At 34.9% G+C, this 26,319-nt stretch overlaps 1 protein-coding gene across 1 annotated transcript in view; it reads left to right on the top strand.

The window, feature by feature from the left end:
* The first annotated feature begins 3,225 nt into the window (after window positions 1-3,225).
* Window positions 3,226-26,319, top strand: part of Tl (toll like receptor) — a 77,247-nt gene continuing 54,153 nt past the window's right edge. Inside the window, exons 1-5 of the mRNA XM_080174930.1 lie at window positions 3,226-3,628; window positions 4,512-4,687; window positions 5,603-5,734; window positions 5,921-6,010; window positions 8,608-8,656. Coding sequence (XP_080031056.1) covers window positions 4,530-4,687; window positions 5,603-5,734; window positions 5,921-6,010; window positions 8,608-8,656 — 429 coding nt within the window. The 5' untranslated portion in view covers window positions 3,226-3,628; window positions 4,512-4,529. The remainder of the gene's footprint in view (window positions 3,629-4,511; window positions 4,688-5,602; window positions 5,735-5,920; window positions 6,011-8,607; window positions 8,657-26,319) is intronic.

A 26,319-nucleotide genomic window follows, 5' to 3' on the forward strand; every position in this document is an offset into this window, starting at 1 on the left:
ACTTTAGGAATCTTTGTAATAAACAGAAGCTCTCTATTCGAATATAGGGGAGGAAGGAGCTGGAAAATAACCTAAAACTATCTCATGAGCTCTGTAATGCACTACTTTAAGATCGTGATATCATTCATTTCAGTGGTTAGCGAGATCTTAATGATCATCATCAAACACAAAAAATATTCATATATTTATACGTTTTCTAATTTATATATGATTTTCTATTTTTAAATTACATCGAATATATTTTTTCTAACATATGATATATATTTAGTTTTTTTTTACGACAAATTCCGATGATCTAATATATTTGTAAGCAATTTTATTGATCGAAACACGACACTAATTAATTGGATTTTTTTTTATCCAACTATGTAAATTACTTTACATAATGTCCTTTTCTAGTTTCATATAAACGAAGATATTATATGATTTTTATGAATAGTTAGCTTTACAATGATCTGGTTAATTGCCATTGAAAAGGATGATTAAAGTCCCTCAACAGATTATGACATATAGCCAATGAGAAGCCAGTATACACTGTAATTGACTAATGATTAGATTTATGCTGGCCCTCATTGGTATGACGTCATACTCTGTTGAGGGACTTTAATCATCTCTCCATTTAAACATTACATTTACTGAAAATATCATACATTTTTAAAAGCAAAGCTTTTCTATAATTAGGGTCGGTCCGCCTGTCCTTCCGTCCGAGATAGATAGCTTTTATTCGTTAATTTAGGCATGTTGAAATTGTCCTATCGATTTCAAACTTTGCACGATGATTCCTGTAGTAGTTAGTTACGATTAAGAAAGCGTAGCAACTATATAATCATTACCAGAATGTCCGTAAGTCCATTTTAAACATGTTGATTTTTCTACTTTTTTAAAAACAAATTTTTATGTGATCTGATTTTTGGTATATTGATTCCTGGGACAACAAAGAACAATATTATAAGCGAAGCAACTCTATAATCAAGTCCTAAAAATGTAAGTATGTCCATAAACATTATCCTGTATCAAGCAGTTTTTCAACAAATTTACTTACAATTTGGCTTCGACTCTTATACTTTTATATTCTGATTATTCAGTTTAGACACTATACAAGTTTATCCTACCGTTTCAGTGCTTCGCTTTTATGGATGTTGTCATCCTTGTTCTAATAGGATCACAATAATGATGCTACTTGTTTAAAATCTCAATATTCAGTGTACAATAATGTAGTACCCAGAGTTGATCTCTGTGAATCTATACAATTGTCAGAAATACAAGGATAGTACAATGTATGATAAATTATCTTCCTCTTGTCTTGTATGTGATTCTTGGGGAAAGAAAGGGTCGTAAATGAAATAATCTGGCTTTCTTCTAAATATCAAAGACAAACCCTAATAATTTAATCTATAAACCTCCTATCACCATATAAACTAGTCCCCAAAGTTTTATAATAACGTTTTCTTATTTGGTGGCTTAACAATTCAATTCTCATTGGTTGGTTCATTAAGTTGAGTGTCTGTACGTTTCAATCACTAATTGTAAAGGATATATTTGTGTTTTATTGAGGATGTACATCAATTTATCATCCATTGTCTTATCCCTTTAGATCTATTAGTCATACTGATTATTATATTAACCACTAAAAGGGCTTTTGAAGCCATACTGGAATAGCTATTTCTCGCATCGTATTATAAACAGCTTTCTTCGGATATAAAATGTACAATTATAAGATTAAAATCTTATGATTGTTCATTTTTATATTTGTAGAAAGCTGGATATAATATGATGCTATACATAGTTTTTTTCATATGAATAAAAACTGGTTCCTATCCACCAGATTCGAATGAATACGAGAATAGTTATTTCTCGCATCGTATTATAAACAGCTTTCCGCGGATATAGAATATAAAATTATAAGATTAAAATCAGTTTTTTTAGCCCCGAGGTGCCGAAGAAAGCTGGATATAATACGATGCTAGACATAGTTTTTTCGTATGGATGAGAACCGGTTCCTATCCACCGGATTAGAATGAATACGAGAAAGTTTTATTATTTCATTCTTATTTTTCGTTATCATTAATCCCCAAAATCTCTGGAAGTAAAGTCTGAAATTGTAAACAAAATATCTATCTACTTTTTCAGTTGCTTGAGTGTAGGCCTAGTCTACATATATGTAGGCCTAGTTCCTCTTATACATTAGAGTGTTTCAAAATCAGAAACTTTGTGAATTCGTGCAAAATTTGTTGTTCAATTTATTTACAAATTTGTAAAAGCGAAGATTACAAATAATTAAGGTCGATCCGTCCGTCCGTCCATAACCGTTAGCTTTTTTAGTTGATTTCGACAAGTTAGAATTGTCCTATCGAATGTAAACTTTTAAGGGTGATTCCTATTTATAGCACCAAATGAATAAAAGTTAAATAAGTTATAATTTTAATTCAATTAAGTTATAATTCAATTGTGTCTTTTTTAATCAGTGAAAATACTTTCCAGTATGGCTTCCAAACCGATTAATATCCGCAGGATTAGAACCAGTTCTCAGCAATGCTGAAAAATCATGAGTAGTATTCCACTAATACTAAAATTTGAAAATCCGCGGAAAGCTGTCTCTAATACGATGTGATCTATAACTATTTTCATATTATTGATCATAATTGTATCTATATCTCTCATTGATATAAAATTGTGTATTTAATTTTGAAACTCTCTAGATACAGCCGCTTCAATTGACGTATTAATATATGTATTTTATATACGAACACTTGTTTAGTGTAGTGTGCTCAAATGTAAATTTTATTATTTTTAAACAATTAATGTTATTATAATGTATTTTTTTTGTATAGCTTTTATAAAACAATGAATCATTAATCACTAATCAAATAAAGTTGATACGGAGAACGTTAAACAGTTTTTAAATCAGTAATGCTAAATTGGTTCATTAGAAGAATTCTGTTCTTTTCATTGCTGCGATTAATATGGATATTATAATCCTTGTTATAATCGCAGCTCCTCTATAATCAACGTATATTTGCACTGTATGTACGTCCGATGGTGACTATATATTCCTTTTTTTATTGGCGGATTTTTTTTCCTACCAAATCATATAAAGGTTAGGTTAGGTGATTGTCCCGCGGGTTTAGACAATTGGCCCCGCAGGAGCTGGGTATATGTAAAGCTTTCGTTACTTATGATTAAAAATCAAATCTAAAAATATAAATGTTTATTTTTTTCAGACTAAAACAATGATAGGAGTAGTAGTTTGATGAATAAGCTAAAATCAAAACTACGCATCAGTTCAATCAAACATTAGCTTACAAAAAATTATTACCTACAGTGAAAAAAAAGTGATTAATTAAAGATTAAAAAGAGGAGTTTCTTTGAAACTCGTTTTTGGGCCCCATGAAATATTGAATATTTAAAAAATCCACATACAAAGTACATATGTTGTATTGCTTAAAAAGTTAATTTAAAAATATTAAAATCTGAATTGAGTTCAGTAATCAGTTCAGTAGAGTTATCAAAGAAAAATACATCAAATGTGAATAAAAGAATTGATAAAACAACCGCGGTGATAAAAATTTATTTGGTTCAAATAAATGTAAGGAATAAGTGATTCCTTTTGAAAATGGAGTATTAAATTTCAGGAAATTATCTATTTTGATTTTTGATTAACAATTTAATTAAGCAAGTTTTAATTTGATTATAAAATAAATGTAGTGTAAAAAAATAATATTAAATGCACAACAAAAGGGATTATGGAAAGAAAACGAAGTAGTGGGTTTGGTCTTTTCACAGTAGCTTTTGAAAGGTTATTGTAGGTTAGGTTAGGTTAATGTTAATGATTGTCTCGCAGGGTTAGAGCCATCAACAGTTGCTATAAATAGGAGAAAAGCTAATGTGAAAATACGTCAAAAACCTGCTACTTCGTTTTCTTTCCATGATCCAACACGAATAAGAATAAACTTTACCTAAACTTTAGTATGTGTGTTATACTAAATATTTAAATGACTTAATAATATTTTCAACCATTAATGTTAGAAAATTAACAAAAAAAAAATAAAATTTATTGGCACCTCGGACAAACCGACGGACATACAAACAAATTTTTAAGTGTATTGAAATTGAAACAACGTGTCTTAACTTTTTATGATTTTTTAAAAATAGCTAGTCGGTGTTTTTAGTAAGTAGTAGATGTGAAATGATCCATACAATTTAGATATGTAATCGTTTTTTTTGTAGACCTCTTATTTTTGAAGTAATTTAAGTTTTTTTTTTTAAATTAAGTGGTTTTAAGGTGCCAAAACGCAACAGAAAAGAAGAAAATTGCCATTATGAAGAAAGATTGTAAGATCTTTAATTCGACACATTAATTTTTGAATTTTGTTGAGTAATTATTGAAAAAATCTATTTTGTTGAAGCCCGGTGAATCAAAACTTTGAACTTTGTTTGCTCGTCACGAATGGGTTAAAACAAAAAATTACTAAAGTTAGGTCAAGTTCTTAAAAAAAGATAGTTTGATTTTATCAGTTAACCAAACCAAGATGGCTGAACACACGTCTGGGATTTGTACTCTTGTACTGTCTGTACTATGTCTTGCTGGCAGTACAGTAGCCCAATCTTTTGCCACAGACTGTAACAAGGACAATTCAGTTGATCAGAAATATGATTATGAAGTCAGATGTCCTTATATTAATAATGCGTGAGTTTGTTTAGTAGCGTAGCTACCTAATAAAACCAATGGTATGTCCGACTGACCGTCCGTAAAGCACTTTTGCAAAATTATTACAATTTCTATTTACTTATATCTTTATAATAAAGTAAAAAGATGTTTGTTTCTCTGTCTGTCTGTCTGTTTGTTTGTCTGTACCGAAGGATCTCGCTAACCGCTGAACTGGTCGGGTTCTCCTGAACATATGTCCCGGGAAGTTTTATAACTATTTTGGGGGAGGGTACCACCACTCTCCCAAGAGAATTCGCCCCTAGAGAAAATTACACCCCCTCCGAAAAATAAATTAACATTTTTTAACTAAAATCAAAAATGGTGGGGCACCCGCCTCCCCCACCCCAATTTTTTTCTTTCTTTTTCTTTTAAAATCTAAAATAACAAACTGGGTTATCAAATTCGATTCTCCCCTCCTTAAGTGCCCCTAGATGCCTCTAATGTATATATATCATTATCCTACCACATTAAAACCATGGAGGGAGGTGACATTGGGTTGTTTATCAACAGGGTTCTAAAGGGATAAGATAATGGGTTATAAATTAGCCAAAGATGGCACACAATATTACCCCTCCTGTAGATTAAAATTAGTGGTTGAAACGTTTTAACAATCAAATTAATAAACCAGCCATTCAAAATTCAGTAAACGTCTTCAAAGTTTTTAAGCCAACGAATAAGAAAACCTTGGAGACTAGTGTGAAAAATATAGGATAGGTAAATGTTAATGATTGCCTCTCATGGTTAGGAAATTGGCTCCGCAGAGTTAGAGCCCCCCACATGGGCTATTAATTGGAGAAAAGCTACTGTGAAAATACGAGGAAGCCCGCTAATTCGTTTTCTTTCCATGATCCATCTTTTTAATTTTATGAATTCAAAACATTGTTATTTTTTTAGGTTCTACTTTTATGTGAAAGAGGGAGAAAAAGCAGATTTCAGTTGTGATCCAAGTATCAGTTATGAAGATATTTTATCCAAATGGAGACCTCCAAAAGATTGGATTGGCATTGGAAAAGTTGATCATTTCACGTAAGAATCATGCTTATGAATAAATTTTATATTTACTAGATAATTAGGTATTATCCTCTTAGAAATATTTTTTTAAATTTTGAGATTTTTATACCACCCCCCCCCCCTCCGGATATCCGGCATCAGAAATCAGCCGGATATCCGGTATGCGGTATCCGGCCCAACCCTATAAATATAAATGTTTAGGATAACAAATTGTCCGCTGCCCGAGTCAAGTATTTATGAATTCACCCACAATATATTCAACGCAACTGGATTTAAACTTTTGGAAATAAAGTAAGTTAATTGTTTTTGTGTTGTCTCCGCTCGTCGTTGGGCAGGTGATAGGTTCGAATCTCGGTCAGACATCGCGTCAGACATAACTAAAGACGTTAAACATTGTTCTTACTGCTGATATATCAGGTGTTTGACATAGTTTGAGAGGGGGGATGCCCAAAACAGGCGCAGCTCATTACAATGTACATTTAATACTTCTCTGACAAAGGTCGTGCAATCAAAGAATTGGTTGTCTAATGGATGTTACTTACTTATTTCGTCGGCAAGACAGACATACGGACATACCTTAGATATATAAACAGATTGTTACAAAGTGAGGAAAATATCCTTTTGCAGTATAGCTTCGAAACCGATCAACATCCGCTGGATTGGAACCAGTTCTATTTCATACTGAAAAATCATGTATTGCGTTGTATTACAGACAATTTTCCACGAATATTTAAATACAAAATCATAAAATTGATATGACTTTATTAACCCGAGCCTTCGGCCCCTCGGGGCTAACAAATCTAGTTTTAATCCTTTTTTTTTATTTTAATATCCACGGAAAGCTGTCTATAATACGTTGCAATAAATGTCTATTATTTGTTTATTCTTGTGACGATGTAAAGTTTAATATTAACTTTTTGTCACCGAAATTTTATGAGTTTAGAAAACTTCTCAAACTTTGTGGACAAAATCTTCAAAACTTTTCATAGACAATAATGACTAAATCCATTTAAACGAAGCTTAAATGGTAATGTCTTTCATTTAATAGAGTTACTAGCGGCTTCGCCCCTAACCTCTAGGGGCGTTGCCCTAAGAGACCTATAAGTACATCTTCCCACCCCCCCCAGAGAAAAACAGCCTAAAACCACTACAGGACCAGTAGGTATATTCCCTAAAGGGTAGAATCCGATCGGTTCAGTGGTACATACATACAGACAAACGGACAGACATCATTCTACTTTGTATTATAGATTGCGTTTGTCTTATCACGTTGGATGTGAAAATTAAGCAAAACAATATAAAAATGATAACTTTTTTTATGACTTAAAATTGTGAATTACTCATCCCAGCCGTTAGGGAGATCTAAATGGACATTCATACATAATTAAAGATAGAAATTCTACTTCTTTATTTTATAGAATAAGTTTACAAAATTGAAAACTTAGCATTTTGAAAATTACTACGCATTTTATATTTTGATAATTGCACATGTAATGCATTTTCTCGTATTCATTCGAATCCGGTGGATAGGAACCGGTTCTCATCCATACGAAAAAACTATGTCTAGCATCGTATTATATCCAGTTTTATAGAAATATACAATCATAAGATTATAAACTGTTTTTTAGCCGGTGCCTTCGGCATCTCGGGGCTAAAAAACTGGTTCTAATCTTATAATTGTACATTCTATATCCGCGGAAAGCCGTTTATAATACGATGAAAGAAATAACTATTTTTTAGTTACCACAAGGATAGGTCAATGAAACATATATTGATATTCTCCACCACCCCCGCCCCCCCCCCCCCCTTCGAGTTGTTCTGTCCTTCCTCAGAATATAATAGTTATTTATTGCAGCTTTCCGCGGACAATAAAATGAAAAATTAGAATATTAATTCCAGTTTTGTAGGCCCCGAGGGGCCGATTTCCCAGGTTCACAAAACTGATATCAATGACATTAATTTTATTTTATTATTCGTAGAAATTTGTCTGCAATACGACACGATACATGATTTTTCAGAATGGCTTAAAGACGGTTTCAATCCAGTGGATATAAATTGGCTTCTAGGCAAATGAAAAGTAATTGCAAAAACTATTTATAGAAAAACTAAAATAGATTTTAAGTTTTCTTATTGACGTTATTTATGCTGAAATAAATATAATATAAATAATATAACGGATAACTTTTTGCAAATTTACTTTTGTTATGATTTATGTAAGACTTTTTAATTCTGGAAATTGATATACTATTAGTTGTACAGATTAGATATGTAAATAGAAAATTGGGCGGTTTCCCTTATTTTGCCTCTGTAATAAAAAAACTTCTTTAGAAAAAAACTTGTTTTAGTTTAGGTTAGGTCATGTTAAGTTTAAAAGAGCCCTGAAAGGTAATAGTTAATAATAGGGACGCTAAGGAATAAAGCCCCCCTCCCTCAGTTTTCCAGTTTTCCATTCAAGCGCAGCAAATCTATAATTGTAACCAAAAAAAGTCCATACGTCCATTTAAAAAATGCTGATAGTTTACTTTTTATGACAACAAATTTTTGCATGTTAAAATTAGCGGATGCATCTGATTTTTTGAATATTGATTCATAATACAACAAGGTACAATGATATATGCTAAGCATCTTTATAATCAAGTCCTAAAAATGTAAGTATGTCCTTAAACAGTATCATCTATTTATGCAATTTCGCAACAACGTTACTTGCAATATTGTTTGTACTTATGCATTAATATTCTGCTTATTCAGTTCCGACACTCTGCAAGTGTTTATGCTCGTTTGTCCTTCAATTTTAGAGCTTCGCTTTTATGGATGTTGTCATCCTTGTTTTTGTACAAATGGACCCAACACCCTCCTGTCATCAGACAAATAATGATATCATTTTTTAGTCGTGCTACTGGTTCCCTCTCCGATTTCCATCTCGCAAATCTAACAGAGGTAAGTGGATTATTATTATTGTACTAGCGGCTTCGCCCCTAGCCTCTAGAAGCTTTGCCCCCCCCAAAAAAATCAAGTATTTCTGGTGCTGCCATTTATTTTCAAATAACTGCCTAAAAAAATGGTGGGGGGATTTTTTGATTTTTGGGGGGTTGTGGGTGTCCCACCCCCCAAGAAAATAGCATAAATTCACAGGACCAGTAGGTATATTCTCTAAAGAGAGAATCCAATCGGTTTAGTGGTTACCGAGATCTTAAGGGACGGACGGACAGACATGATTCTACTTTGTATTATAGATAGCTGCTACTCTATAACTAGGAAGTGTTCGTTTGTACGTCCGTCAGTTGTTCAAATATAGGTTATGTTAAGAAAAAGTTTTATTCTATGTTAAAATTAGCAGTTTATCAAAAATATTCTTAGTCATGTTTTTAGCTATTCACCAAAAATATCGGCTAGGCAGCGTTTTTTGTAAAGGAGCACCATATCGGTTCAGCGGTTAGCTAGATCCTTCGGTACAAACAGACCGACAGACTTTCAATCCTTTAACCCTTAACGGTCGGGCGGAGGGGGGGGGGATGCGTTGACGCCCCCCTCCGGTTTTTTCTTTCTCATTTTCTGTGTGTGAAAGATAAAGAGCCCAAACTGCGTGACTTTTTAAGTTTGGGTATGACACATAACTGAGAGTTGGAATTTTTTGAGTATCTCCATCCTGGCGGGTTCAAGATGCCAGCAAACCTGGCAGGGTCATCCAGGTACACACTGTTGTGGAAGGACATACGGACACCCTTACTGTATTAAATCGTCACTCTATAAAAGTATAATTCTTCACAATATATAAAAGTATGCATTTAGGGCAAAGTATATTTAAACCATAGTTTGTTACCAAGTACGCAAAAATATCAAGGATGCAGAAGGATATTATAGAATACTAGTGGCTCTATATTTGAAGGGATATGGAAGGGCAGAAAACTAGTCCAAAACCATAACCAGACTTATTCATTAAAATATAGCCTAAAACCATATTAGGATCTATAAGAAGCTACACTGTTAAGGAGAACCATATCGGTTAAGCAAATTAATCTGTTACAGACAAGGGAAGCTTTATATATATTTTGAAAGAGAGTCAGAGAAATCACCACTTAAAAAAATAACCCAACCTCCCATTTTTTCTTTTTTTAAAAACAAAATTTTAAGAGGAGGATCAACGCCCCTCCTTCCGACAAGTGCCCCTAGAGATCACTAGTTAAAGAAAAAAAGAAATATAGTAATGGCTTTTGTGTACATTTTTGCACATTAAGAATGAAAAAAACTCTCGTTACTTTACACAAATCGACATACTAACATAAAGACAGACATACAAATTGAGGGAAGCTAAGCCGTGCAGAAAACTAAAAAAAAGTTAAAATCCCCTTTGGGGCTTGGTCGAATAAATTACTTTGTTATAAAGCTGAACCAATTTTAAATATCTATTTATTCTTAAGTATTTTTTTATGAAAAAAAATATATTCAATGAAAAAAGGCATTTTCTGTGTATTTAATGTTCACCTCAATGCAATATCAATATTAAATGCAAAAGAAAACTAGGACTATGCTGTTCAAAAAAATCATAAAATCTATAATTATCATTATACAGACAAAATGTAGTTTCCTTGAAGTTATTGTACAATATATTAAAGTAAAGTGTGTTTGTGTGTGTTTGAATGTTTGTACCGAAGGATCTCGCTAACCGCTAAACCGATCAGGTTCTCCTTTACAGGGTAGCTTCTCATAGGTCCTGGGAATGCTTATAACTATTTTGGGGGAGGGTACTATCCCCACACCAAAAAAATCAACCTCCCCCGAAAATTTTTTAAAATTTTCTTTTTTAAATCTAAAATTAAAAGTTGGGTTATCAAATTCAAATCTCCCATCCTCAAGTGTCCCTAGAGGCCTCTAGGGGGCGTATCTATCTATTGTATTGTAATTACTAGCAAAGAAAAGGGGGATCATGGAAAGAAAACGAAGTAGCGGATTTTGTAGTGTTTCCACAGTAACTTTTGATAGGTTAATTTAGGTTAGGTTCGGTAAATGTTAATAATTGCCCGTAGGAGCTAGAAATAGGTGAAAAGCTACTGTAAAAAATAAAACGAAACCAGCTACTTCGTTTTCTTCACTATGACCCGAAAACGGTATTTACATGAAACTATTCATCTTGTTCAGAAGAATTTTGTTTGTTTAATATTAATATAAGATTAAGCTTAAATAAGCCCAGATAAAAGCAGATTTATTTTTTTTTTTAAAATTATAGAAAAATCTAAGATCAATATTTTGAAATCAAAAAATCATAAGCGAATAGCCACCTGCACCAGCTTGAAAAATTTTCTTCAAATGTTAAATAACAATCAAAATACTTTCAGAAAAAAAGTGCAAACGATCAAAAGTGCTTGCATTTAAAAAACTTAAATAGAATTTTGTTTCAAAATATTCTTTATAATTCTTTAAAAGACAAATTCTTGAAATATTATGAAATATAACAGTCGTTTGTTTTGTATAAAAAGCTTTCTTAAAATTTCTTTTTCAAAATACATTATATTGTTTGAACCTTTTTTTTTATTCTGAATTATTAAGAAATGCACGACACACAAAAAAAGAAATTTGCATTGTTTTGATATAAGTGGCTCTTTTTTTTATAAGCGAAGTATTTCTATAATTAGGGTAGGTCCGTCCGTCCGGAACGGATAGGTTTTTTCGTTAATTTAGGCATGTTAGAATTGTCCTATCGATTTCAAACATTACATGGTAAGTTGTTCTTGTAGTAGTTGGGTACGATTTAGCAGCTCTATAATCATTACCAGAATGTCTGTAAGTCCATTTTAAATATGTTGATTTTTTTACTTCTTTAGCAACAAATTTTTATGTGATCTGACTATCCGATTGCTTAAATTTTCGGTATATTGATTCCTGGGATAACAAAGTACAATTTTATAAGCGAAGCAACTCCATGTTATCCTTGTTTATAAAGTTTATAAAAATTACTATAGACTTAAGAAAAATCTTAACAGGATACAGAATACGTGAACATTGTGAGAGATAAAATATTTCTCACAGCAGGCTATTGTGATGTATAGTCCCTTTCTTCCTGACTTAAGAGCAATGCATGTATTTTGTATTTTAGCTTTTAGTTCTTGTGTCAACCGTTTCGGAGCAAGACATTGCTCTGCAACACGACACGAACATAAAAGTGAATAGTTGTCTTAATATTTAATATTATTATTGTATGTTTAACTTGTCTTGAATTAATACACTTTATTAGAATATTTAGCTGTTTGTTCTTGCTATTACTACACATCATTTTGGCGCAGTAGTGTAGTACGAATCTATAGCTCAGATTTTCTTTTAATTGTATTATTTCTTTTCTTTTTAGTTTGTTCAGGTATTTTTTTGTGTTGGAACGATGGGCTTGACCATTGAAGAGTGGAGGAAGTTGTCTCAGGATGAGAAGGACTTGCATTTGATTAATGAGGTTCATGCTCTTGGGACTAGAATTGATAATGTGGCGGCGGAGCTGGGTGGGCGTATGGCGCCGCTGGAGACGAAAATTCAGGAGTTGACGGATAATGTTGATACTAATAGTGCTGCGGTTACTGGACTGGCTACTCGGTTGGACGATTTGGAAGATCGTCTTGATAAGGTGGTGGTGCCTAGTGTTGATAATGATATCAAAACCGAGAATGTGACAGTTGTGGATGAGTTTATGACTGGCCAGCAGCGAATTCTAGAAAAGATTGCCCAGCAGAATAGTATGAATGACCAGCAGAATGGTTCGAATAACCAGCAGAATGGTTCGAATAACCAGCAGAATGGTTCGAATAACCAGCAGAATGGTTCGAATACCCAGCAGAGTGGGTTGAATAACTCTATGCCGTGGCAGCGAACGACTGGAGGATCTGGAGGTTCAGAGGAGAAGCCTAACTTGTTTGCTAGTGGTTCTCGAACTATTTTTGGTGGTATGCAAGATCATGAGGATAAGATCATAAAACTTTGGGAGTTGTCTAAGGTTGATGCTGTGGATAATATCTACAATGGAGTTCTCATGTGGTGGCCAGCCCTTTCTGAGGTTAGAGCGGAGGATTTTAATACGCTCAATTTTTTTGAAGCTGGACTGAGTGAGTTGCAGGTTAGTTGGTGTAAATCTCTTGTTTATGTACCAGATAGATCTCTGTATGTTTCACAGGGGGAGGAGAATGTTCATAGGTACAATGAAACGTGTGCTAAACTTGATGATCAGTTCAGAAAAAATGCGCCTGAATTTGCGGTTGACGATGATGTGATTTTCTTTGATGATTATTTGGAGAGATTTTGGATGACTACTAGACGTTATCATATGACTAATCATCAAGTGTGTAAGGAAATTTTGTTTGATAAGTGTGTGGGTGTAAGAACCGCTTGTGGTTATACACTAAAACCTGCTGACATGGAGAATAGACGATTAACATTAAAGGGGTACTTGTGTAAGATGCGAGAGACATTTTTACCACCCGACATGAAAAATGTGTGTAAAGATGCGTATTTGAGTGTTAAGCAACATGAGAATGATAAGATTGATGCATTTTTTGATAAGATACTATCTTTCTGGAAACGTGCGTATCCGAAACCAACTGATGATATGTTTATGGATTTCTATTCTCAAGTGTGTAATGTGCTCTTATCTCCACTTTTGGCTAATCAGATGCGTCAATTTGCGTTGGATTTGGAGCGTGACGGACAAGTGCGAATGATAACGAAGTTTCGGACAGAGTTAATAGTTAAAGCACAATTGATTGTTAAAGGGCTACAATTTAACCAAATTTCAGGGTCAATGGCTAGAGGATGTACAACAAACCAGATGGCTTTGGCTAAAACGATGGTTGGTGGCGTTGGTTCCAAGTCAAATCCTGTAACTATTGATCAGGTTAGTGATGAAGATAATTTGTCATATGAAATAAATCAATGTGAGATTGATTTAGCTGATGAATTTGGTGGACCAGCTGAACTTATTCCTTTAATTGGCGCAATTCAAGGTGGTTTTATTTGTTATTATTGCAACAGAAAAGGTCACATGATGAGGGATTGTTTTGATATTAGAGATAAAAAGTTGCCTAATCCTAAAGGAAAATACTTTTTGCGGTGGGGAAACAAGCCTTTTGTTCCTTATAAGACGGGGCAAAAGAGTTTTAAAAAGAATGAAAATAGTATTGATAAAAAGAAATTGGTTGGTGAAATTGAAGGAGAGGTGAAAGAAGGGGAGGATACGAAGGAAGTGGCGCATGTCGATGGTTTAGGGGCAAGTGATTATGAAGACGATCTTGTAGCGGAAGTTGAGGCATGGAATAATGCTATTATAGATGACATTTTATGGTATTAATGTTTTGTATGTATTATAATCATTAAAACCTTATTCCATTTTCTACTTGTTACGCGGCATTGTTTTGATTTATGCGCATTGTAAATAAACAACAACAAAACAAAATTAATGATAAAGAGTGAACGAAGCAACTCTAATTTTGTGATAATTTATTTTGATGGTTTATTTTGAATTATGAAAAGATAACATATTGTTTATAAGCGTATATGAAATTATGAGATTATGTTATAATGGAAATCAAAATAATTAATTTAGTTTTTGATTATGTTTTGTTGAAATTAGGAAAATTCATTTTTGTTTCAGACTGTTGTGGAGTCTAACAGAGATAAGAATAATAAAAAGTGAAAATGAAAAACGAATTAGGAATACAATTTTGTAAAATTGCTATTGAAAAATATTAAATTGAATTTTAAATTGAATCAAATTTGATAAAAATGTGAAATTAGATATTTGAAGAGTATTAAATTTTGATGAAATGTGGAAAATTGTTTTAAAAGTTGAGTCAGTTATTGTGGTTTAAAGTATTCGATTTTAAAACAATTATATTGCGATTTAGTAATGTTGATTCAGCAAAATTTTTTATGAAGTTTAGAATTTCATGAAGCAAAATTGTTATAATGCATTAGATATAATCGTGGAGTAGTCTCTCTCTATGAAGGAAGGGAGGGGTTGTCTCTCGGAGTTGGTATGCGCAAATATGGTGGAGCTGTCTCTTTTGTTGGAGGAGAAAGGGGGAGTGAACATATTTGCAAAGAAGTTTGCACTATCTCTCAGAGTTGGTATGCGCAGATATGGTGGAGCTGTCTCTTTTGTTTGAGAAAAAGGGGGAGTGAACATATTTGCAAAGAAATTTGCACTATCTCTCAGAGCTGGTATGCGCAAAATGGGGTGGTGTAGAGAGGTAGCTGCAATGATTATCAGGCGTGGGGCGCGCCATGCGCAGAAAGTTGAGCTGCGCAGAGAAGCAGAGCTGCGCAAGAAGGTGCTCTCAGGTATTGAGATATATAGTTAGTTGAATTTCGACTTTTAAACCTTTTATACATCTCAGTTTTAATCTGACAATAATAGTTTTGTTAGGTAATATTTTATTGAATCACAAAAGAATTGAACTTATGGTATTTGGAAAGATTAATTTGATTGGTGATTGATAATATTTGATCATGTCATATTTCTTAATACAATTTCTTTTATTGTGTTGCAAGTTTATTTGTTCAGTGAAAACATTTAAATATGGCATCTAAAATAATTGTATTTATTTTAGATTGGCTGAGAAGAGTATTTGTGGTGATTGGGAGATACTGTCATCATTATTTATTTGATGGTGAGTTGTTAAGATTTTGTTTTATGTTGTTAATATTTGATTACCATTATATATATATTGCTGTTCGAAAAGTAGTCTTGCAAAAATTTGTTATATATATATATTAATATCGATATTAATTCTTATTTACAGTGATTTATCCATCAATTGGCATCTAAAAGTTTGTAATATTTTAGATTGGCCGGAGAGAAGTTTTACTGATTGTGGATTAAGAGATATTTTGGGATGTTTCTGTTGGCCGGAGAGAAGTTTTGTTGATTGTGGATTAAGAGATATTTTGGACGTTTCTGTTGGTGGATGAAATATTGTCGGTGAGTGATTTGTTTTATTCCGTTATTTTGTTATTTGTTGTAGATAGATAGATAGTTATTTGATAGACAATTGGATAGTTACAACCTCATAACTGCTGGTGTTGGTTAGATAGCTGTTTATAAGTTTCATGAAGATTCTGAGATGGCGGCTGGAGCGGCTGAAGTCTACGTTCCAACGAAGATTGGTGGCATGGAAATCCTGACCTTAATTGATAGCGGCAATGCACGAGGCTGCCTGATATCTCAAGTGTTGGCTAGAAAGCTTGATTGTATGATTGAAGAAACGGATTCGAAAGCAACAGGCGTGCAGGGTTCCAGCATCAAGATTGATGGTGTTGTTCGGAATGTTGAATTTCAGATTGGAGGTCACAGTTTTCAAGAAGATTGCTTTGTTATTTCTGGCATGACTGTACCTATGAATCTAGGCAGTCATTGGCTGAACAAAAATAACGTGAAGACGATATTTGCCAAAGACGGCAACAGGATTGAGATGCATGGAATCAGTGTGAATTTAGTAGCTAAAAGAAATATTGTAGTGAAGAATTTGGTTCATACGGTTTTGGAGAAACTGGAGAAAGCAAGAACTAAGAAACCTGAGATTAATGTAGCTGAATTACAAGACCAAAAATGGATTTGTTCATTGAAAAATCGAATAGAAATTCCAGCATTAAGTACAGTGGTGGTAGAAGTTTCAACTAAGGGAAATATGCCTGAAGGACAGTTGTGTTATATAGCTCCTAGACAAGGTTACTGTAGCCGAAACAACTTGTTGATAAATGAAGGAATTACTGAGGTGGGAAACAACGGTAAAATTATGACTAAAATCACGAATTTTGAAACTGTTAAGAAATCTGTTCCTGCTGGTACTTTGGTTGGAAATTTGTTTTTGGCGGAGAAGATAGCGATGTTGCAAGAGAACAGAGTTAAAGAAGATGTGTCAACAACATTAAAGAAGATTCGTTTTATTAAAGATAAATTGAAGTTGGATAAAGTTCCGTTTTTAAAAGATAATGTTTCTTTGAAAGGAAGAATAGTTGGTTTGTTTTTGAAGAATTTCAAGGCATTATCGATTGATCCTACGGATATTGGATCTTGTACTTTGGAGGAGTATGACATTCAGTTGGTTCCTGGAGCTCAACCTTTCAAAAATAGGATGATTAGACTCAATCCTCATCATGCAGAGAAACTAAAAGAACAGATTGATTTATGGTTGGAAACAGATGTGATAGAAGAATGTAATTCACCGTTTAATTCTGGAATTTTTGCTGTTAAGAAGAAGGTTGGAAATACTAACGAGGTGAAAGTCAGGTTTGTCCTGGACTACCGCTCGTTAAATGAGATAACTGAGAAGATCTGTTACCCTTTGCCTAATATTGGTGAGCTATTTGACAAACTTGGAGGAAAGAAGATTTTTACGTCTATTGACCTTACTTCGGCGTATAATTCAATGCACTTGAAGGAATCTGTCAGGAAATATACAGCGTTTTGTTCTAATGGACGGCAGTATTGCTTCAAGAGGCTTCCGTTCGGATTGACCAATGCTCCAAGTGCATTTGTAAAGTTGATGGATAGAGTAATGGATTTGAGTCCTGAATTAAGGGCATTTTGCCTAGTTTATTTGGACGATGTTCTTGTATATAGTATGAATGTGGAGGAACATCTGGAGCATTTGAATACTCTACTACGAACATTCTGTGAAGCAGGCCTCAAGATTAATCTCGGAAAATGTACATTGTTTGCAGAGGAAGTGAAATTTCTGGGCCATATTATAAATGCAGAAGGCATATTTATGGACCAAGCATATATTGAAAAGATTAAGAATTGGCCAGTACCTGAAACAGGTAAAGATATTCAAAGATTTACTGGTTTCATAAATTATTATGGTTCATATTTCAAGAATTTTTCTGATATTACGGCACCATTGAACAAATTCAGAAACAGTAGTAAAATAGAATGGGATGAAAAAAGTATGGAAGCCTTTACAAAGATTAGAGAATTGTTCTGTGAAGAAATAAGTAAATCATTCCCGGATTGGAGGATGGAGGCTGAACCATTTGTGTTGGATACAGATTGGTCATCTACAGCTATGTCTGCGGTGTTAAGTCAAAAACAAAATGGGCAGGAGAAGATGATATCGTGTTGGTCACGTGTTTGTTCAACTCATGAAGCCAATTATGCAGCGCATAAAGGAGAATTATGTGCATTAGTAAATGCTGTTGAAAGATTTGAATGTTATTTGAGACACAAGAAGTTTATCATGAGAACTGATTCAGCTGCACTGAAACATCTATCTACTTGGAGGCAGAACGGATATTTTGTTGGTCTCACCATAAGGTGGATAAACTTTTTATCCACCTTCAGTTATGAGGTTGTACATAGGCAGGGCAAGATGCATACTAATGTTGATATATTGTCACGTACTGCATTAGAGGATAGTAAAGATAGGATATCTAAATTATCGACGGACGAACAAGGAGAGTTAATATTGGATACTGTATATCAATTGGAAGAACCTAAATTGTGTCTTATTGCAGGAATTGGAGCAGAGACGGCCAGTCAAATAGCATCCAGATTGAAGGCGAGAGAATTTAGTCGTAGCCTGGAGAAGGATCCTGTTTTAGTTGAGGTGAGGAAATTTATTGTAAATAATGTAAAACCTACGTCCAGAGAATTGTCTCAAATGCCTTATCGTGGTAAACAAATATTAAGATTTTTTGAACATTTGAGTTATAAAGATGGTTTAATTATCTTGACTTCACCTATGCGGCTCCAGAAAGAATTTCAATTTATTGAACGGGTAGTGGTACCTATTGGAATGTACAATAAAGTTTTCTTGTTAGCTCATGCAGATGTTACAGCGGGGCATAGGGGTTATTTGGAAACTTTGAGCAGGATTAATCGTCACTTCATTTTTCCCTATGTGTCTAAATATGTAGCGGCGGCAGTTGCAAATTGTGTCATTTGTTTGAATAGACGTAAAAAACCAAAACATAATCATAATATAGAATTTTCTCCTTTGGCTGGAGAAGCTATGGCAGAGTTGGCCATAGATGCTTTAGGTCCTTTGAATGAGTGTGAATATAATGGAGTCATTTGTAAGCATATTTTAATAGTAGTTGACAGTTGTACTAGATATGTGTGGTTGTTTGCTATTGAGGATGTTAAAGCTGAAACAATTATTGAATGTTTGAAGTTTAATTTATTTTCTGTTTGGGGATTATGCGAGAGAATCAGGACTGACAATGCACAAAGTTTCAAATCAAAAGTTTTTAGGGAAGTTTGTTTAAGGTTGGGAATTGAACAAATTTTTATCCCTCCAAGATCAGCAAATTCGAATTATAGTGAAAGATACAACCAATCGGTGTATTCGTTTCTTAAGACTGATTTACGTTTTCAAGATGGAGATTGGGCTCATAAACTTAAAGCTACACAATTTTGTATGAACACTTCTTTCAATCGGAGGTTAGGATGTTCCCCGTATTTCAAGATGTTTCTACGAAACCCTAAGCTTCCGCTTGACTCATTTGATCCTTTAACCCGCTCGAAAATTAAACATATGAATTTTTCAGAGTTATTGGAGTGCCTTGACAGAAATTGGAGAACTGGACAAGAGAGAACTGAGAAGTATTTACAGGTAGAAAATACAGAAAGGATAGGTCGGCCGATAGCTATAAATTCCTATTGTTATATTTATTATGACGTCACAACGATTGGTGTAGCTCGTAAACTCTGCTCACTATGGGTGGGTCCGTGTCTAGTGACAAAAGTAATTTCTGACAGTTTGTTCGAGATTCAACCCCTAGAAAAGTGTAGATTGAAAGACAAAGGGGTAAGAATTGTACCAAGGGATAAAATATATGTTATTGAGAGTACTTTAGACTTGACTCCAGATGAAAAGATTGACTTAGTGATTACAGATGAGTTTTTCTCTGTGGATAATACCTTGAAAGTAAACTATGACTTTCCCAATACTTTAAGAAATTTAACTTGTTCAGGCGTTTCTGAAGAGGAGAATAGTTGTGGCGCTAGTCCAGAGGTGGTTGGAAGGCGGAAGGATGGACAGGTAACACCAGATTTTTTGGAGAAATCTTTTTTGGGTGTTGGGTTGTCACAGCAAAGGTCAAATGTATCTCAGGATAATGAAAATTTAGGTGATTTAGTTGAGGATCTTAGTGATACTTTGGAAAGTACTCATATTTCTGACAGTGTAGATACGAATGATACGACTGACAAAACTAAGTTAGACTCTACATATTCTACTATTAGTAAGGATAGTGTTTTTCATGGAGATTATGCCTCTGATAATAGTTTAGTAGACAACAGTTTGGGTGTAGAGGATGTTAATATGGAATCTGCTAGAGAGTTAGAGTCTCGGATGAGTATTTTAGAGGACACTTTTCCAAAACTGCAAAGTAAAATTGTAAACTTGGAACAAAGAAGGGGAAGTGTTAAACGAGGTAGGGATGTTGAGGAGGATGAATTAGATAGATCGTTAGATAATGCAAAACTGCAAAAAATGTCTGAGACTATTCCTGTTAAAGGTCGTCCTAAAGGTTCTACAAATGAAGTACAATCACAAAAATTGGAAGAGGATAGACAAAACAGAGATAAAGACAGATTAGAACGTTATTCAGTAGCAGATGTAGTAACTAGGAACCTCGCAAAATTGATTAAAAAATAATATTTGTAATAATTTGTATAATATTTGCAGGAGAAGAGATTACCACGAAAACCGTCGGGAGCGTGATGACAAGAGAGGAAGCGGCGGTGGTGATAGACATGACCGGAATAGATGAGATGGAGATCGTGGTATGCGAAAGAGGTCGCCTGACGCTTGTAGTTCAAAGAGTGGACGTGCTGGACCAGTACCTGTGAAGAAATCCAAGGATGATAGAGGAGTCAGGTACTTGGATATTTTGTTATTTGTTGTTGTGATGCAGACCTATTGTTTGATTATTGTTGGTGGTATGTATACGTCACAGGATCCACGGTTAGCAGCTTATGATTGTTCTCAAATAAGTGATGTTGAACTTAGATCAGCTGCCTGTTTGCATGATAGGATGGAACCGGTCAGATCTGTGGAATTATTGGGGTTAGCAGAAACCGATTTTATACTGTCGGAAGCCATTAGTTGTGAGGTTAGACTAAAATTGGAGCGCTGGTTTTGCGGCACCGCGAGTCATGTGCACGTATTAGACGTGCCACATGAAAAACAGGTAGAGTTGAGTATGGATGAATGTAGAAGGATTTTTCATTCTGGCAAGTATCAGCATGATGGTATTAGTTTTAAAGTAAACATAGACTTGCCAACTGTTCACAGTTTCACGGTTAATGGAACATTGTCACCTTTCTGGGATGTTGGTGGTGAAAATATTCAATGCAAGACACTGGGAATATACGCGCACAATATGTGGTTCAATTTAGGTTTTGCTATTGGGACTTTGCATATTTTAGTAAAAAATACACCCGTTTTGATCAAGGGAAATGTTGTTATGGATTATGATAAAAAGACGATTGTGGCGAATTTTGAAGAAAATCATTTGTGGGCAACATCAACTTCACCATATTTTCCGTATGTAGTACGAAAACCGGCCAGTAATTTTAAGGTAGTTTTTCAAGATACATTTAATTTAACTACGTGGAATGAACAACTTTTTGTTTCTAACTTGGAAAGGAATATTTTAGTTAAAATTATGGGAACAGAGAAACTTACTTTGCAGCATCTAGATTTCAACATTTTTGTAACAGAATTGGAGGGTATCAAGTTTTTAGAGGAACCGAAGGCGGCTGTTAGAAGTTATTTTGGGGATTTGTTAAAACAGGAAGCTAGATTTGATTTGAATGCTATGTTTTTGGCTAGTAGAGAAAGGAATGAGAGGATGATGGAACTTTTTAGTATTTCTAGATGTGCTCAAACAGAAGTTAGATCAAATGTACAGATGCATCATGGGTTCAGAATTATATACCTGGGAGAAATTGCTAAGTATGAAAAGTGTACAGCGGTTGAAATTCCAGTAAAGTTAGGTGTGGATTATGGATGTGCAGTAGGACATTTCTGATGCTGAAATTTAATTATATTGTATTTTTGCAGGTTGGTTACGGCGGCAACAATGAATCAAAAGTTATTGAGCAACGAAGAAGATGGCCGTCACAAACAATCTGTCAATGAAGGAAATCAAGTCAAACCTGGTCTACCGGTGTCTGCATTGGTCAGCAACTCTGCATCTCGGCTGGTGTTGGTAATGTCGCGCGTTGAGCTGCCCACGTTGAGTGTGGGCAGGGCGACGAAGAACATATTTTTGAGCAGTGAGGACATGCCACTGGCAGATTTAGCTCGTCTTATTGATAATGAACCAAGGTTTAAGTTGAATTTAGTAAACATGCTTTCGGTGCAGTTAGAGATGGGGAGATGCATCAACTCCATAGACTGGCCTGTGGACAGGATCCCTATCTTTACCAGCCAGAATTCAAGACACCTCAACCTGATGGCGGCTGGTGAGCATTCTAAAGCTATAAACAGAAAGTTGTCATGGAATGAGACAACTAGTTTGAATAAGTTGAGTGCAACCATATTTCTCTCTAAGCTTGTTTGCGAAATTTTACCAAGTTTGGTGTTGCTTGCTAAGATTGAATACCTGGATGGAGATGAGAGAAAAAGCTGTCAAACGTTGGGCGAATTGTTACCCATAATCAAACATATGGGGGAACTTGAGGATTGGCATCAACTTTCAAAAATTGACGTCATACCTGCAGATGGGCGAATGAGCCTTCAGACGGTGTTGAAAACGGTGGGTAATAGCGTTGATCTGAGGTTGAAGACGCAGGTTGTGTCAGCTATCCGGCTCCTGGCACATTGGAAAGACGTCGTGAATAAAGTATCCTTTATTCTGAAGCAGATGCCATCCACAACTTTGTTCGAGTTACAGAAAGATTGGCATGATGGAAAGTCTGAACAGGATTTGAGTGCTAAAGTGTTTATTGACTCTATTCAGGTGAATGAATACATGAACTTATCGGTCTACATTCCACGCATTGTAAATGTGAATTCGGTGAGTTTAATCACCAGTGGAGAGATGCCAGCTGAGATACGTTATGTTAGATTGGATGGACAAAGAGAAATAATTGATAACCTGGTGAGTGCCACATACGCAGGTAGTCTGGTGAATGATAAAGTAGACGCAAGAGTTCTGACCTGGGAAATGCAGATGCGCTGCAAGCGTCTCCGTCCGACTCTAGCCAAGCAGATATTGTTATGTGATCCAGATACTACTTTAGAGAATGTAGTAAAGGAACTTAGATTGGAGTTGGATGGAAAAGTTTATACAAGTTTGTTGACAACCAATATTGAGTGGAAGTTTAATCCTGAACACAAAGTAAATGAGTGGTTCGAGGGTGATTTCAAATTGGTTACTCGGTTTGGGGATCCTGTTTGTGTTCAGATGGATCAGCCCTTAAATCCGAACATTCCTGTTTGTCTGGACCTTGAATTGTCAGGTCAGCAATGGCGTGTTGATGAACAAGCGAGGGAGGAAATGAGGATGGAACACACGCCTGGAATATTGATGATGCTTGATAAATTTGGGGAGGAGGTTAGTCGTAAGCATCAAAAGATTTTGGATAATCAGGAGGAGGTTGATAACGTTGCAACCTCGATTTCGGTTGCGGTTACTAGTGGATTTGAAAGATGTCTCCATATGCTTGGTGATACTGAGGCAAGGATGTCTCAAGACGGCTTGTGTGATGAGACCGCAAAACTTGGAGTGAATGATGATGAAGCTATCATGCCTATGGATATTGAAGAATCTGGCAAGAAGAGCAGAACGTCTGGAAAAAGAAAGTAATAATTATAGTTTATGTGTATTAATTCATATTTTATTTTATTTTATGTATTTAATATTTGTTGAGGCAGTAGTAGTCTCGAAAAGGTTTAAAATTAATGTTTCATATTAATGCTCTATAATACCATGTTTAAATCTGATGGTTATATGTTAACCAGTGTTATTTTTATATCATGCATTTATGATAACTATGTAATTAATGCATTATGTGTTAATCAATGCATTTTCAATGATTATATGTTAATCAATGTTTTTTTAAAAAAAAATATTAAAAAGAAAAAAAAACACATAAAGAGAAAAGGAATATAAAAAAAACACAAAAGAGTTCTAATGAACAAAAATAATAAAAAAAATGTATATGAAGTGTTTAAAGATCTGGAAATAAAATATATATAAAAAAAAAAAAAAATATGGCAGGTGTCATACCAGATCAATTATTATCTATTTAATAAGCGTTCAACGCTACTCATAATATATATATGATAATTAACATGTAAAAACCCATTGTTATATTTAATCTGAAATATTACAGTTTGAAATCCAGGTTCATGTTAAAGCCAGGGAGAAATGTGATGTATAGTCCCTTTCTTCCTGACTTAAGAGCAATGCATGTATTTTGTATTTTAGCTTTTAGTTCTTGTGTCAACCGTTTCGGAGCAAGACATTGCTCTGCAACACGACACGAACATAAAAGTGAATAGTTGTCTTAATATTTAATATTATTATTGTATGTTTAACTTGTCTTGAATTAATACACTTTATTAGAATATTTAGCTGTTTGTTCTTGCTATTACTACACGTCACTATTATAATGATACAATCCCCCTGTAGCAGATCGGACGTAATAGATAGCTTTTTAAAAACTATTAAAGCCCGCCTCGAGCGGTGTGGCGGCACTTCACGTTGGAATGGTAACGTTGTGGCTGAAGCGATCCAAGAGCGAAGCAACTCGTTCCCTTCGTTTGTACGTCTCCGCTAAGTTAAATAACGAATACTACACGCAAGTACCCACAGGGGATTTTATATGTTTCTGGATAATTAATTGCAGCTAGGATTAGCTGCCCACAAATTGGAGTTGATACTCTACTAACAACTGTTTGTGCGGAACTGATGTATTTTCAATAGACAAGTATAGTTTACACAAAATTAATGAATACATATTATATCAATATACATATAGGAAAATTACAGAGAGTATTGAAGTATTGAGGGGGCGTTTCTGATCATACAGGGATGGCAAGGGATACACGTAGGTCTGCGTAGGATATATCAGCAGGCCGGAGTGTATGTTGAGTTTCCCGTTTAGTCACGTTCAGTTGTGCATGGAAAATCTCCGTGATGCATTGAGGATGCCAAATCCCTGGATAACTGGAGCTCTCTTCTACAAAAGTACATAAGTTAAATATCGCCTAAAACCTACACGCGTAGATGATAGAAAGGTCAAATATACATATAAATGCGGAGCATTATATGTATATCGATTTCTTGGAAAAATATGGCCTCATATGAGATATCACAAGATTATCAAGATTTTAACAGAATATAATAAGTACAAATGTTTCATAATTAAAACTCGAGATCCGTCATTTGTGGGCTTAAAAATTCAAATAAAAGAAAAATCAATAGAGAAAAATTAACGCTTTAAAATGGTACTAATTTCATAAAAATCTGTCCACTCGTTTAGGATCACGAAAATGCCATTCTGCTTATTTTACAAGTATCTCAAGTAAGACCCACTACATTTTCTCCCCTTTTTATCTGGCGAACAGACGTGCCAGATAACATAACGCTCAAATTGGCAAAGACAATAGACTGGTCGGCCAATATTACCTATTGCGATGTCATGGTATTAAGGTTGATAGCCTAGATGCTTTAGTCGCAGTGTTGTATGATGGCAAGGATGCAGGATCTAACATGATGGGCTGTATCTCTGTCATCTGGATCTTCGGGGTTGATGTCGTTGGTAATAGCGACGTTGTCTCTGCTGTTGTCGTAGGTTCTCGCCTCTCAGGTCTGGTGTCGGCCTTCTTCTTTCTCATAAGCTTCTGGTAGGAATGCTTGTTATAAAGGTAAAGGTGAGCAATTAAGGCGATGGCGGCTCCAGGTCCTACACGTAGAAATGTGAGGATAATGCATATCAGATCAGTAATAAATTTTAGCCCTAGGATGACCAGGCATGCGAATGCCATTAGGTCGCCATATTCATGGAGCCAGCTCTTGACGCTGCTCCACAAATCAAGTTTGCGTTCCATGTCCGGCACTAGGTTCTCAAGGGTGTACAGGGGTAGGTTGTTGGTGGAAAGCTGGTTACAATTTCCATCTCCGATGCAGAGTCCGTAGGTGATCTCCTTCAGGCTTGCCTCGGTGTAGGAAGGGAAGGTGAGGGTGTGTAACCATTCAGCTCTCTCTCTTTCCGTGTAGATTCCTCCATGGCTGAAATCCGTCCAGTTAACTAGAGGGGTGTCGATGGTCATCTCCATGGGGGCCTGAGTCTTGATGATGGCGGGAGTCAGCTGAATCCAGCCTTCTTTAGACTTGACAGTTAGGGGGAAAGTGGCTGAACACGTTACCCTTGTAGAATGCAACTTATAATGTTTAGTTGCAGCATCTGCATAACCATCAGGATCCAAAGGTATATCTTGATAGCAATTGATGTCGTCTTTGATCTTCTGAGTCCTCTTGGTGCACTGGAAGGTCATCAACAGGTCTCCCTTCAAGAGTCCGTAAGTCTGCTCGTGTAGCAGCACTGGTTGGTCTGACTTTCCATGGTAATGGGTTTCGCATATGGTCTTCCGTAGTGTTACATCTAA

The sequence above is a fragment of the Acartia tonsa genome, chromosome 10 (assembly GCF_053477335.1).
Source record: "Acartia tonsa isolate MP-2025a chromosome 10, ASM5347733v1, whole genome shotgun sequence".
Lineage (NCBI taxonomy): Eukaryota > Metazoa > Arthropoda > Copepoda > Calanoida > Acartiidae > Acartia > Acartia tonsa.